At 37.8% G+C, this 14,557-nt stretch overlaps 1 protein-coding gene across 3 annotated transcripts in view; it reads right to left on the bottom strand.

Annotated features, from left to right (window-relative positions):
• ZBBX (zinc finger B-box domain containing) overlaps window positions 1-14,557 on the bottom strand; it is a 122,266-nt gene that overhangs the window by 96,259 nt on the left and 11,450 nt on the right. For all 3 annotated transcript variants that reach the window (XM_012099993.5, XM_012100010.5, XM_004003191.6), the window contains exons 4-6: window positions 10,238-10,351; window positions 6,794-6,884; window positions 34-82 (exon numbers count right to left, since the gene is read on the bottom strand). In XM_012099993.5, coding sequence (XP_011955383.3) covers window positions 34-82; window positions 6,794-6,884; window positions 10,238-10,351 — 254 coding nt within the window. The remainder of the gene's footprint in view (window positions 1-33; window positions 83-6,793; window positions 6,885-10,237; window positions 10,352-14,557) is intronic.

Below are 14,557 nucleotides of genomic sequence, written 5' to 3'. Positions count from 1 at the left end.
ATAATACCTAATAATACAGTGTAAACTGTTTACCTTGAAGTTGCTCCTTCAGTAATTTTAATTTCACTTTTCCAGCAGAAAACTGTATTAACAAAATAGATACTATTTTTCAGGTATAATTCAAAGTTTAAGTGACTAACAAAAGTACTATAAAACCATAACATTTTGCTGCATCTTGAACAAAACAAACATTTTCAAAGAATAATATAATAGGAGATCATCTTTACTGCAACTGTAGAGCTTTCAATTAAATCAAGAGAAAATTCACAAAAGGAAAATATAGTTTTGAAACATATATTGGCCAATTTTCAGAAGAAAATGTCATAAATTATCTTTAAACAAAAGTTACACATCTCTATGAAATGATTTTAGGAAAGCACTAGCTTTTAAATATTATAAAGGCTCAGTATGCCTTTTCCATCTCTGATCTTCCTGAAACACACAAAGTCTAATATTTGTGTAGACTGAATCTAAACTGAATTCTGACTGAGCTATTCTGCTCACAAAACTGTAAAAAGCTAACATTATTATCTGCATTTGCCCAATTTAGAAAACTATGCATTTAAGCATCATAGACATAGCCTTTTTCAAATATATTATTTGTTGTCCCAGACTTTCCCAAGGTGTAGCCAAAATAATTGGGTACATAGAATTAAGGCTAGGTATTTCAAATAAATAATTGCCTAAAATCCTTGGATCTTCAGATTTTAAGAAATGAAACAGACTTGCCAATTGCAAGTACCTGCTTCGGTCTTATTAAAACCAAGATCTGAAGTACAAAGACATTCACAGAGCACGGTGCACACTTACACACACACTGTCAATTCATGCCTTATTTTCAATTTTCAATTTCCATGCTCAATTGCCCAATTCGCACATGAGAGTATGAGAACAATGGTCGCCTCTATGTCTACGGCTTGTACCACTGCAGTCATCTTTGAAAATTTAGGCCTAATTATTCTCAGTAAATCCAGTGGTTTTGCTTCAAAAGAGCATTTGTTTTCTCACATTCTTTAAAGAGCTGCTCAGATGCTATGTACCAAACACAGCAGACTAGAAAATAGAATTGAAATAATCATTTTTAATGTGAATAACACTTTTATTTGTAAACTGGCAGTATTATACAAGTTACAGATAATTTAATCCCAGTTTTCATAACCAAATTCTCCAATATTATTACCTTAAGGATACATTGAAACATGTGGTTATAGGCTACCTGGGCAGAATGGACATACTAAAGCAGAATGAACCCATTATTAGGGACGTATTGGAGCTTGTTCTTGTTCTTGTGAATATTTTTCAGCTCTGTGAGTACAGCCATATTTACTTCAAATGAATCAAACTGCATGCAATATTTCAGTGAACAAACTACTAGCTTGTTATTTTTAGGGAAATAGAATTGCCTCCCAAGTCTGATTTTTATCTATTGGGGAAAAAGATGAGTGTGAAGTAGGGTTGGACCAGGGATATACACACACACACACACGCAAACACAGGTCTTCGTGCATGTGTGTGTGTGTGTGTGTGTGTGTATCCCTGGTCCAACCCTACTCCAAAAGCTTACCAGGTAGCAAAGTGGAAATCTGCCTGCCAATGCAGGAGGTACAAGAGACATGGGTTCAGTCCCTGGGTCAGGAAGATCCTCTGGAGTAGCAAATGGCAACCCATTTCAGTATTCTTGCCTGGAAAATTCCATGGAGAGAGGAGCCTAGTGGGATCACAAACAGTGATCCCCATGGACTATATGCTCACAGGACTCAATGCTCACATGGCTGAGAACACATACACACACATATACATACATCCATATATATATATACATATATATATATATATATATATATATGGATATGCCTATGTGTGTATACATAAAACATCGGGAATTCAATATACTGAAGCTATATACCTCATTAGCCAACTTATGCCTCCACCAGGAGATGCTAAAGGGGTCCCATCAGGGTCCAGGACAGCTTAGAGGTTCAGACATATCCTCTGGGCCACTGGGGTCAGACTCTGCTGTCTTCATCGGCCTCCCTAGCATTCACAAATGCCTGCAAACTGCCACTAATGTCCTAAACTGCCATGCTGGGTCCACGCTCCTTCCACAAGCCACTTTTTCCAACAGTCTCATTCTTAGTCCAATTAGCTACTTAACCTTTGCCATTCTCCACTACTTTTCCTTCCATCCAGGCTGCCCCACGCTTCCATGAAACCCTTATTAAATAGTCAATTAACTGTATTATGCATTAAACCTTTCCTTAACATATCTCTTCCAAAAGTTCACAGTAACTGGACTCACCTTTCTCATACACAACCTTCTCCACAGGACTCTCCAGAGGGACTAGCTACATTTCTATTCCCTTGCTCTCACCCAGAGAGAAGGAAAATGTTCTCCCTGTTTGCTCCTCAGTGCTGCTTCCAGAACACTGTTCTGCTCTCATCATTCAGCCAAGTTGCCTCTACTGAAGTTCCCACCATCCATTCACTGCCTTCACCAGTACCCTGAATCCTCTTCCACCTGAACCTCAGCAGTCTGCTCAGTACTTCTCTCCATCACTTCTCTCAGGTGATGGTCTTGGAGACTCAATGCCTGTGTTCACCTGACATCCTGATGCTGAAAACCCTCCTACGCACTGACTGCTATGCATATCTAAAGTGCCTCTTCAGCCCCCTGACCATTATGACCAAACCTTGGACCTAAGCAGCAAGCTGAATGGCCACACCTTCAAAATCCCAAACTCAGAGTTTCTCTGAGTGCTAACCACAATCTCCTTACCTCCTTCCTTTTAGACATCCCATAACTACCTATCACTGTGATGAAATAATAGCAACTGAAAGTGTTAGTTGCTCAGTTGTATACAACTCTTTGTGACACCTTAGACTGTGTAGCCTGTCAGGTTCCTCTGTCCATGAAATTCTCTAGGCAAGAATACTGGAGTAGGTTGCCATTCACTTCTCCAGGGGATCTTCCTGACCCAGGGATTGAACCTGGATCTCCCACACAAGTAGCAGATTCTTAACTATGTTAGCCACCAGGGAAGCCCCATTAGTTACTGGGTCCTCTACAAATCCAGGCTAAACAAGCCTACTGGGCTCCTATGGCTCGTCAGCAACCTATTTGCTCATTTGCTACTAAACTTCAAACGTAATTCCCACAGTGGCAACTCCACATCTTCTCCATTCCCAGTAACTCAAATTCACCCCCATTTCCCTTCCTTAATATGAACAGTTGATCTTGCCTTCAAATTTACTAAGAAGGTTGAGGTTTTCCTATAAAAGATTTTTCTGCAGCTTTCTGCCTCACTGCCTGTCAAAAGCAACCTCTAAAAATGTACCATTACTGTCACCTGTTTTCCATCTTTCCTGTCTCAAGGAAACGTGCCTTCTTTCCCTTGGTCAAGCCCTCCTCAAGGAGCCACCTCTTCAAAACCCCAAGCAACTGGCACCTCTCTCATTTCATCTTCAGTGTTTCCTCCACTAGCCAACCTATCCCTCAGCTACAAAATGGCTCACATCGTCTCCCACATAATAAAGAATTTCCTTGAGTCTCTTAAATCCTTGACAGGTCGCCCTTTGCTCTCATGTTCACTGAAACTTTAGCCTTTACTCGTTGCCACCTGTCTTTCTTTTTCAAGAACTTGAAATAAATTCTTACATCTGATGACAACCCAACCATCAAATCAAATATATCATTCTTAAAAATTCTCATTCTCTGTAAATAACCATTTTAACATGATTTTCAGTTCATGTTACAATTGGTTTCATACATATTATCTCATGCACTGCTCAAAACTCTATGAAGTAGTCAGCAAGTACTGTTATGCATGTTTACAAACATGGTAACATAAGACCAAGAAAGGTTACAGGTTAGATTTTTGTCTAAAAAGGTTACATTTTTGTCTAAAATCACAAAATTAATTAGATGAGTCAGGACTTTAATCTATATTGTCTAGCACAGGATTCTGTGACCTTGGTACCACTATTTTAGGCCAAATAATTCTCTGTTATGAGGGCTGCCCAACTCATTGTTTAATGTTCAGCAGTACTCCTGACTTGTAGCCATTACACACCATTAGCCAAAAATATCCCTCTCGGTGGTGATAGCAAAATATATGTCCCAACATTGCCAAGTGTCTCCTGGGGGACAAAAGTGCCCCCAGCTGAAAAACATCCAAATAAAACTATACTCAACTTTTTTCATTACAAATACATCCGTCAAGGTTGACTTCTCCATTTTTTTCTAAAGATGTTCTCTTTGACTTTTATCTTGTTTGAAATTACATTATTTTGACTCTATTTCTCCCATTCTTTCTCTTCTCAGGCTCCTTTCACTAGAGGGCTGGCAAATTATCTTAGAACTAGCCTGAAAACCTGCATTCCAAACCTGGGCCCTGACCTTTGACATGAGGAAGTTATTCAACTTTTTTAGTGTTAAATTACTTCATCTGTGGAACTGTGAAAAAGAGCAACTGTCTCTTAAGAGTGATACAAGCACTCAAAGAGATAAAACAGGAAAAGCACTGTTGGTTGGTAAAAAAAAAACAGGTAGTGAGCAAATACTAAAGTTTTCTTTGCCTCCATATTTTCTGAGCTTTATCCTTCATACCTGCCCTCTATCCTTCACACCTTTCTTCTCCTTTTTTATAAATTCTTAGGGGGCATATTTACTCTCTCAGCTTCAGCCAGCACATTAGAGTGCAAACAAAACTCCAAGTCTTTGAAATTTGTTACGAGTAGAACTTAAATATTCTTATAAAAAATAAAGCAAATGTGGATATGTTAGTTAACTCAACGGGGGAAATCCATTCACAATGTATATGTATATCAAACCATCATGTTGTACTCTTTAAATGTAATTTTATTAGCCAACCATACCTCAATAGGTCTGGGGAAAGAAAGAGAGGGAAGAAGCCTAAATCTAAACACCAGAAAATTTTCTCCAGCTCCATTATTTATTCTATCTCCTAGGCAATTCATTCTGGAATATCACATATATTTTACTTCCTCCTTTCCTTTCTCATCGTGTTTGGTTCCATGTTTCCTTTATATTTCTTCTGCTACATTCTAATTCAAACTCTTCTCATCTGACCTTTTAATAGTCTCATAAGTAGTCCCTCTGTTTCTGTACCAGTGGCCTCAAAAGAAGCATACATGCATGCCTCAGGGAGCTCAGGAGAAGACCAAAGAGAGAAAAAGAAACATCTCTTCATATTTACATCATCCTTGATTAATTTCCATATTTTGTTTTACAATGCACATGACATATTAGTAAATTAGTATGCATATAAATAAATTATATCTATAAGCAAATAAAAAATTGTGGATAGAAAGTTCATTCTCAAAATGAATTCTTTATTGATATGGTACATGATCAAAAGAATGTGAATATCACTTGCTCTATACCCTACTTACAAAGTCCAAATGCACTGCATGTTGAGAAGATCAGCCAATACACATCATTACCTTAAATTTGGCTTCAAAACTCTTAGGGAATTCCATTCACCCAGTGAAAAAAGCCAAGACTCAGAGTCTGGTTTTCAGTGCTCCTCCCATCCTGTCCAATCTTCCTTTATCTCCCACCTTCTGTGCCTCCCCACCCTACCCCATGCTTTCACCCTCCTACTCAATTATGAGGTTTATGGGAACTGGCATTATGACTTATTCATCAATTTTCCTAACAAATATATCTAGCACACTCTCAAATATTTTAGAGGCAAACTATTATTTCCCAAGCATAAACGATTCATACACTAAATGGCAAAAATTACATAGTGACTTTTCCTATAGATATTTTCATATGTGCTTTGTCTTCTACATTACATAAGGATCTCCTTGAGAACAAGGAGAATTCACTATGAGACAAAGAAGGAACTTATAAATGCTATTGAACAAATAAATCAATAATCACAAAGAGTCAGCACTTTTAATATATTTACAACATCTAAAGCCTGGAACAATGTCTCAGAAAGATAATGAAAAATGCAAAGTGGATTATAAAACTTTTAACTCAAAAATTAAAGTCACATATCTCTGTAAGACAAAGACAGTAAAGAATAAAATGCCTTTCCAAAGCCAAAAAGGCTAGAAGTGCCGAATAAGATATTTGTAGATGCCAACCGGTCCAATGAAAGTTTAATGATAGGTATATAAAAAGGAAAAAGCTATATAAGTTAAAACTTACAAAGTCACGGATCTTGTACTAAAGAATACAGAAGCAAAACAGTTTTCATTACATAAGGATACTCCTTTGCTTTTAACCTTAAATATAACGTAATGTCATTTTTAAAATACACAGTAAAGATAAAGAAATTCTATAGCTGGGAAATTTTAAAGCAGTTTTCCCTCGGGTATCTTCACACATGGAATCAACAACTTAAGAATAATTATTATTCAAGCAGAACATGAACGTATTTAATAAATGTGATACAATAAAAAGGCAGAAAAAGTCTGTCACTTGTTATATCAAATAACCTCACTTTCACTTTAATACAGAACTATGTAGTTCTACTTCCCAAACTTGAAAACCAGAACGGAACTGAAAGGAGAAACTGAATTTAGAAAAATTCAACTGAAGGTGAATTTTTAAAATTCAACATGCAGATGAAAAACAAAAACATATCTGAACAGTGAAAGTTGCATATTACCTCATAAAATTTAATCAAAATCCAATAATATGCAAAGCTTTTAAAAATAAGAATTGTTGGTTCTTAAGTATGGAAGGGAAGACAAATTCTGAAAAAATAATTTATATATTCTTAGCAAACTGCTTGAGAATCAAATAGTGTTCTCTTACCTTAATAACATTTCCTTTATTTTGTGACATTGTGTATGATTGATTACCCAATTTGCCCACTTGTCCAGATTTCCAATGATATCCACTTGACCTTCAATATATATCAACGGAAGACAAAATGTAATTACTAAATACATTTCTCCTTTTAATGAAAACAAATATATTTTCCCTGTTTCAGGAAATGGAAATTCAGTTGTTAACATGTAACAGACCACCATAAAATGAAAATGAAATATCAATAATGCCACAATAGCCTCGGTAATTCTAAAATATAACTCTACTATATTTGGAAGTTTTGAAAAGAAATGAATAAAAGTGAAATGTCCAAACACAGATGAAGAATTTCATTTTTAAAGACATTTACAATGACTAAAGATAGTTTTACTGATTTATAAGAAATTTTAAAGATTGCCATGTAGTTTTAAAAGCTAAGTGTTCACAAATGTAAAGAGAAAAAGGAAGCAAAGCAATTTGCCCCCAAATTCAGCAGATCGACTATGTGATGAATGCCTTATTAAGACTTCAAATTAGTTCCCACAGTGAAAGGCAACAGAGATTGCTAAGAAGGCAAAAGGTTTCATTTTATAGTTTCAAAGCACTTTCATTTGAGCCTCACAAAATCCTCTGAAGTCAACAGAGCAGGAAGCCCAAGTCCCATTTTAAACAATAATGAGAAAAAAGTTGCCCAAGGTCACAGAGATAATAAATAATAAAACCAAGACTGGAAAACCAAACTTCCATCTTCCTGACCAGTGAGTGGCAGGTTCTCATTTGGGCTATGACATTTACTATCTATGTGACCTTAGAAAAGCATTTTAGTATTCTGAAAACCCAGCCAAGCTTTAGAACACTTCTGAAAACATCTAGAAAAGGTTCCTCCACTAATGGAAACTTACTCTTGGGGGCTAATTTCAGGAACTCCGTTTTACAGATATATTCGCGGTCCGCTGAGGAGCCCAAAGTCCAAAGCAGTGAAGTTTACAAAAAAATAAAAAGAAAACAAAAACCCAAAAATAACAATAAAAATGAGAGAACTGGCCGTTGGATCATTAGGATAAGAACACCAAGACACACAATAAACTTTGTCACCTGGGATGATGTACCTCATTGAAATATCTTTGATTAAACCAATGCTCTCCAATATAAAATTAGTTTTTCTTTAAAAAAAAAAAAAAGCCAGTGCTCTGCTTGTTAGATATGTGTATATCATGAAGGCTTCCAGGTGGCACTAGTGGTAAAGAACCTGCCTGCCAATGCAAGAGACATAAGAGGCGTTGCTTTGATACCTGGGTTGGAAAGATCCCCTGGAGGACGGTATGACAACCCACTCCTGTATTCTTGCCTGGAGAATCCCCATGGACAGAGGAGCTTAGTGGGTGCTACAGTCCATAGAGTTGCAAAAAGTCAGACACAACTCAAGCGACTTAGTTCTGTCATAAACATTTTTGCAAAGACTTATTCTCTAAAGATAAATACTACTGAAACTATAATAAACTTCTGAATTTTCTTTAATAGTTCAGAAGGTCCTTCACAGATATTTGATGATCATCACCTGAGTACTGAACAAAGCAAATTGAATACACAGGGTCTGGCTACCAGACTTTTAACAACACCAAAAGTATATGAATGCACCCTCATTTTCCACAGGAAAACAGTTAGACACTTTTGCAATCTATTGGAAAGAAAAGTTCTCCAGTATCCACCAAAAGGTAAGCTGCCATATACTCTGATCTAAAATTACAAGTATCCCATGGATACTTGTACATGTATAAGCAAAAATATATGCAGAAGCATATTCATGACAGCATATATAATCACAAAATACTAAAAATTTAATAAAGATCTGAAAAATAAGTGCTATTGTATCCACACAAAGAAATATTATGCACTCATTAAAACAATGAGATCACCGTGTGCTGATGTGGCAAGAGTGGCAAAAATAGCAAGGAGAAAAGTAGCATGTGAATCCATTCACATATTTTTATAGATGACCTCACTTGTAAAAGTGTAACAGACATGTCAAATACAAAACTACGCACACACATACACATATACACACACACTCACACATATATACAGGCTTGTACAAAGATATTTGTGGGGACAAACATTTTAATTGTTAAAAGAGGTACTGCAAAATGGGCTGGGGGTCAGCCTGGAGAGAAGAAGAGATCATTTCCATTATATAACTATCAGTTATACTTGATTTTAATTATATTTATTATTTTTACAACAAAGCAAAATTCTCCATAAAGTTAGTATAAGTATGCAAGCATAATTATTAGAGAGTTCTCACTAATACAATTTCAGCTAAAGCATATTTGCTAACAATGTTTCAAACATACTTGAGGGTCTGAAAACTCTTATCTGTGTGCATGTAAATCCCTATCCCGAAAGTCTTTTAATACATAAAAATATGCTGCTCATAAACCGGCAGTCACCTGTTGATGGCACTTTTATGGGAGCAAAGAGAAACTGCACTGCTGTTCTCAATATGTGGGTGCTCAGTCATTCAGTTGTTCCCAACTCTTTGTGACCCCCATGGACTGTAGCCTGCCCATCAGGCTACTCTGTCCATGGAATTTTCCAAGAAAGAATACTGGAGCAGGTTGCCATTTCCTACTCCAGGGGATCTTCCCAACCCAGGGGTCAAACCTACGTCTTTTATGTCTCCTGCGTTGGCAGACAGATTCTTTGAGCCACCTGGGAAGCCCCAACATTCCAAACTATAACTGGTTAAGAAGAGTGCTGTAAAAAGAGAAATAAGAAAGTGTGGGCTTCCTAGGCGGCATTAGTGGTAAAGAAAACTCCTGTCAATGCAGGAGACATGAAAGACGTGGGTTTGATCCCTTGGTCAGGAAGGTCCCTGGAGGAGGGCATGGCAAACCCACTCCAGCATTCTTGCCTGGAGAATCCTACAGACAGAGGAGCCTGCTGGGCTGTAGTCCATAGAGTCGCAAAGAGTCAGACACAACTGAAGTGACTTAGCAGACACGTGTGCAAGACCAAATAAGGTTTAGAGGAAGGGAACACAATTAGAAAAATGAGGGGCAAATTAATATTGCTTGTTCATCAGTAAAATCCAAAAAGGATTCATTCAGGACAGATCATCACTGGAAGGAAAAAAAAAGTGAACGTGTTAGTCGCTCAGTCATGTTTGACTCTTTGCTACCCCAGGGACTGTAGCTTGCCAGGCTCCTCTCCACGGAATTCTCCAGGCAAGAATACTGGAGTCGGTTGCCATTCCCCTCTCCAGGGGATCTTCCTGACCCAGGGATCGAAACCGGCTTTCCTGCATTACAGGTAGATTCTTTACTGTCTGAGTCACCAGTGAAGAATTGGAAGTTCCTGACACAAACATAAAACAGTTCTTGACAGAAGGACCTCAGCTTATAATAAGGAAATCAGTTTATTTATCTAAAATTCTTTTAAAATGTCACCCACCTTCGTTCTCCCTTTTCTTTGTTCTTTGTTGATTGGAACTCTTGTAGTTTCTTTTCCAGCTCTCGGTTCTCCAGCTCTAGTTGTACTTTCTCCATTCTCAGTTCTTGAGCATTTCTGAACAAGATATAAGTGCAGATGATTTAAATGTAAAATTCCATTTGAGGTAAACAAACAAACCCTTCCCCAAAAAAAGAAAAAAGGCAAAATAATTTTATAGTCCTATTTTTCCTTAATTAAAAAAATTAATTAAAATTAGGAGTAATAAATATGTGATAGCATATTTTAACTATTTCCTTTTTTGTCTTTGAAATACTGTTTCTAAAGCTAGCATTTGCCATCAATTAATATTCTCCTCAAGCAAGGTATAACTTCAAACTTTGGACTTTTATTTTTCATATTACATTGCTAGAAGTTTCACATCACATATTCACTTTATGCATGAGCTATGTCTTTATATATGCACAAATATCCATGACACACAAATAGAAAATAAACTAAAAATCATTTTCTAATTTTCATACTGCCTTCAAAGGATTCAAATAGTTTGAATCATAGTGTTTAAAATAACTATTCTGTATAAGCAGAATACATATTTTTGCTAAATAAATCATCTTGGAAAACTTCAATAAATTTCTACCTTTATGCCATGTATGTACAATACAAAAGAAAGAAAGAGAGAAGAGTTTGCTTGAGAGAAAGAGAGAAGAGCCTATTAGGAAAAAAGCACCTGTTAAGAGTTTTGGTTGATAAGCCATCAAAGGGATAAATTGAAACTGAGGCAAGCACCACTATTTCCACAAAGGAAAGCAACAAAAAGAAAACTTCCTGAGGATAGAGCAGAGCCTTCTAACAGATTCCTGTACAAAAGATTCTGTAATAATGTCTTAATCTCATCAGGCTTTTGACAGCTTGATTTCCTTTGTCTTACAACTCTGGTCCCTTGTCAGCATTAGTCACTCACTCTCTCTGTTTTTTAGAAGTAAACCAACCTAGTTCTCTAGCTTTCATTATCCGTCATGAGTTTAAATCTCTTCATTATTTCATTGGTGCTTTACTATAATTAAGCAATGTGGGCTACTTGGGTATGTGTGCTATGGCAAGGAACCAAAATAAAAATAAAGAAGAAATAATAATAAAAATAAATAAGAAAGGGAAATAGTTCAGAGGTAGCGAGCAGTCACCAAAGAGCAAGCGAGTCAAAGATATGACCCCAAGTCCAGGGAGATAAATGGAAAGTAAGAGGAGACAAAAGCTATACAGAGGGTTCAGAGAAGTGGATGAAGAAACTGAGAAAGAGAGGCATTATTTTCATTATATTTGTTCCACAAGAAGTAACTCAGCCCTAACTACAAACAAGCACTTGTAAGTGACAGGATGTGGGACCCAATGGAGCTTCCATCATAGAAAGGAACATAGACAAGCATGACGGTAACTGAAGTACAGTGTAACGGTGCTTTCATCGAAAAAGTACAGGGAGACACCTGAGCATGTAAGGGCACATTCCTAGCCCCTGGGGGTGTCGGAACTGCTCCTGAAGGGAGTGAAGACTAAGCTGAGCCCTAAGGGATGACAGGACCTAGCTGGTCAAAGGGAGGTGGTGAGAGCGGTATTCCAGGAAGAAAGAAAAGTGCAGGCACAAATAGAAAACAGTGGTGTATGGGTCCAGGAACTAGGAGTTCCACGGCCCCAGACATTAAGCAAATGAAGGGGAAAGTGACAAGAAATGGAATTGCTAAGGTGCACAGTGGCCGCATCATGAGGAGCTGTGGCCGTGATGAGAAACTGGGATTTGTGCTCCATGAGCAGGAAGAATCTTTGAAAAGTTTTAAGAGAATTGAGGATTGATCAGACTTGCATTTAAGAACCATCACTCTGGCTGTATAATGGAATATTAATTAGAGGGTGCAAAGCTGAGAGTGAGGAAGCCAGTTAGGAGACTATTTCCATAAACCTAATATTGTGCTGCTCTGACTAGATGGAGACAGTGGGGACAAAAATGGCAACATTCGAGAACTATAAGGAAACAAAATTAACTGGACTTAAAGACTGATCAGGGAAGGGAAAAGGAAGGAACCTGAGCTAACCCTAGGAGCCTGTTTCCTGATAGAGGTCACTCTGGGGTGGGCTGTGGGCACAGTTCAGAATTAACTGGCCCAGTGTCTCAGTGGCTTACAACACTTTCTACATGGACTCCAGAGGAAGTGTTCAAAAGCACAAATGTGACTGTGTCACTTATTTGCTTACAAAATTTTAATGTTTTGGAAGTTCTCACTGTGGTTAAAAAAAGGAACTGGCCTCCTGACCAAGTGGTCATATTGATTCTGTGGGATTCTGTGGGTCTGGAACAAGATAGAAGATTCCTCCTGGAGACAGCAGACCCAGAAGGGCAGCTGAAGTTGATCCACGTGAAGAGACCATGTCAACGCAGCAAATCTGAGAGGCAGAAACAAGCCACTAAAACTGCGTGGAGGCTGGGAAACAGAGAGAGGAGTTGGAGAACTCTAACATGTCAGACAACATTAAGACACTTCTGAAGACAATGTCAAACAAACAAACAAAAAACTTGGAACAAGAAAAGGGCAAGAAAAGAAACTCCAGAGCAATGACCTTAGAATGGGGGATCGAAGCCTAGTCTCTATAGGTTGTGAATCATGGGTAAATCAAGGAGACATACAGGCCAGGGAACAGGGACGCCCCCTCATCTCCAAGACAAATCCAAAACTCCTTAGTGTGGCATACAAGTTAATTTATTAACTAGGCGACTTGCAATTCTCTCCAATTTTGTTCTATACATCTTAGCGAACTGGCTATGCCTGAAAGTCCCCAGACTACGTGTCTGTGTGCCTTTGCAGACATTTCACCCAGCAACCACCCAAGTAACTGCATCTTTCAGGCAAAACTTGAAGACCTCCTCACCTCTGCCCTAGCAGTTTGGGCTATGTTCTCATAATTGCCTGTGTTTTAATATCACACCATGTTTCACATGACTTTGAAGATACGATTTTATATATTCACCTCCTCCACAAGCTACCTGAGGGCAAAGACTGTGACTTCCTCCTTTTGTATCCATCATTCCTTAGCACAGTGTGTAGAATATATGTACTTAACAAATGTTGAATGAATGTTTAAAGGTAAATACACACAGACTTAAAACAGATCACCAAAATGCATGGCCCATTTCTTTTGCACTAAAAAAAGGAAAATTGGCAATACTAGCAATTAGAGAGCTCCATTCCCTACCAAAAGCTAATAAACCTAATAATGACAATGCCATATAACATCTTCCAGTTGACACAACGCTTTTACACACAATATCTCAAAGGTGAAGTGAGAGTTAGGAAAGCTCTAAAGACACTAAGTAACCACAGTACTATTGATCTGGATCAAGGAACTCAGCAACTAAAATTAAAAAATCAATACTCCGCCCATAGCCCATGCTGGCTGGTCCTGAATAATGTTTGAGAGGAAGGCCTTGGAAATTTCCAGTGACTCTAGATAACCTCAAAGGGGAAGAGTACATTGAACCCTTTGGTACCCCTACAAGTCCTGAAATTCCCACAATACCCAGAATTGCTTGGTTCAGGCTGAATGCATCTTCCAGGCAATATAGGACAGAAGGTACCCTTCCTAAGAGAACTGATTCAACATAATGTCCTTTAACATTGCAAAGTGCAAGGGTAGTCATTGATATACTTTTTTATATATATTTTTTAATTTCTTTCTTTTTTAATATAAATTTATTTATTTTAATTGAAGGTTAATTACTTTACAATATTGTATTGGTTTTGCCATACATCAACATGAATCTGCCACGGGTATACACGTGTTCCCCATCCTGAACCCCCCTCCCTTCTCCCTCCCCGTACCATCCCTCTGGGTTGTCCCAGTGCACCAGCCCCAAGCATCCAGTATCGCATCGAACCTGGACTGGCGATTCGTTTCACATATGATATTATACATGTTTCAGTGCCATTCTCCCAAGTCATCCCACCCTCTCCCTCTCCCACAGAGTCCAAAAGACTGTTCTATACATCTGTGTCTCTTTTGCTGTCTTGCATACATGGTTATTGTTACCATCTTTCTAAATCCCACATATATGCGTTAGTATACTGTATTGGTGTTTTTCTTTCTGGCTTACTTCACTCTGTATAATAGGCTCCAGTTTCATCCACCTCATTAGAACTTTTTAATGAGAGGATAATTGCTTTACAATGTTATGTTGGTTTCTGCCATATATCAGCATGAATCAGCCATTAGTATACATACTGAGAGAGTAGCACTGAAATAGATACATTACATTACCTGACCTGCCTCTTGAGA

This window comes from Ovis aries, chromosome 1 (assembly GCF_016772045.2).
Source record: "Ovis aries strain OAR_USU_Benz2616 breed Rambouillet chromosome 1, ARS-UI_Ramb_v3.0, whole genome shotgun sequence".
NCBI lineage: Eukaryota > Metazoa > Chordata > Mammalia > Artiodactyla > Bovidae > Ovis > Ovis aries.
Note: the sequence above shows the minus strand (reverse complement) of the source record. Positions and strands in the feature narration are given on the sequence as shown.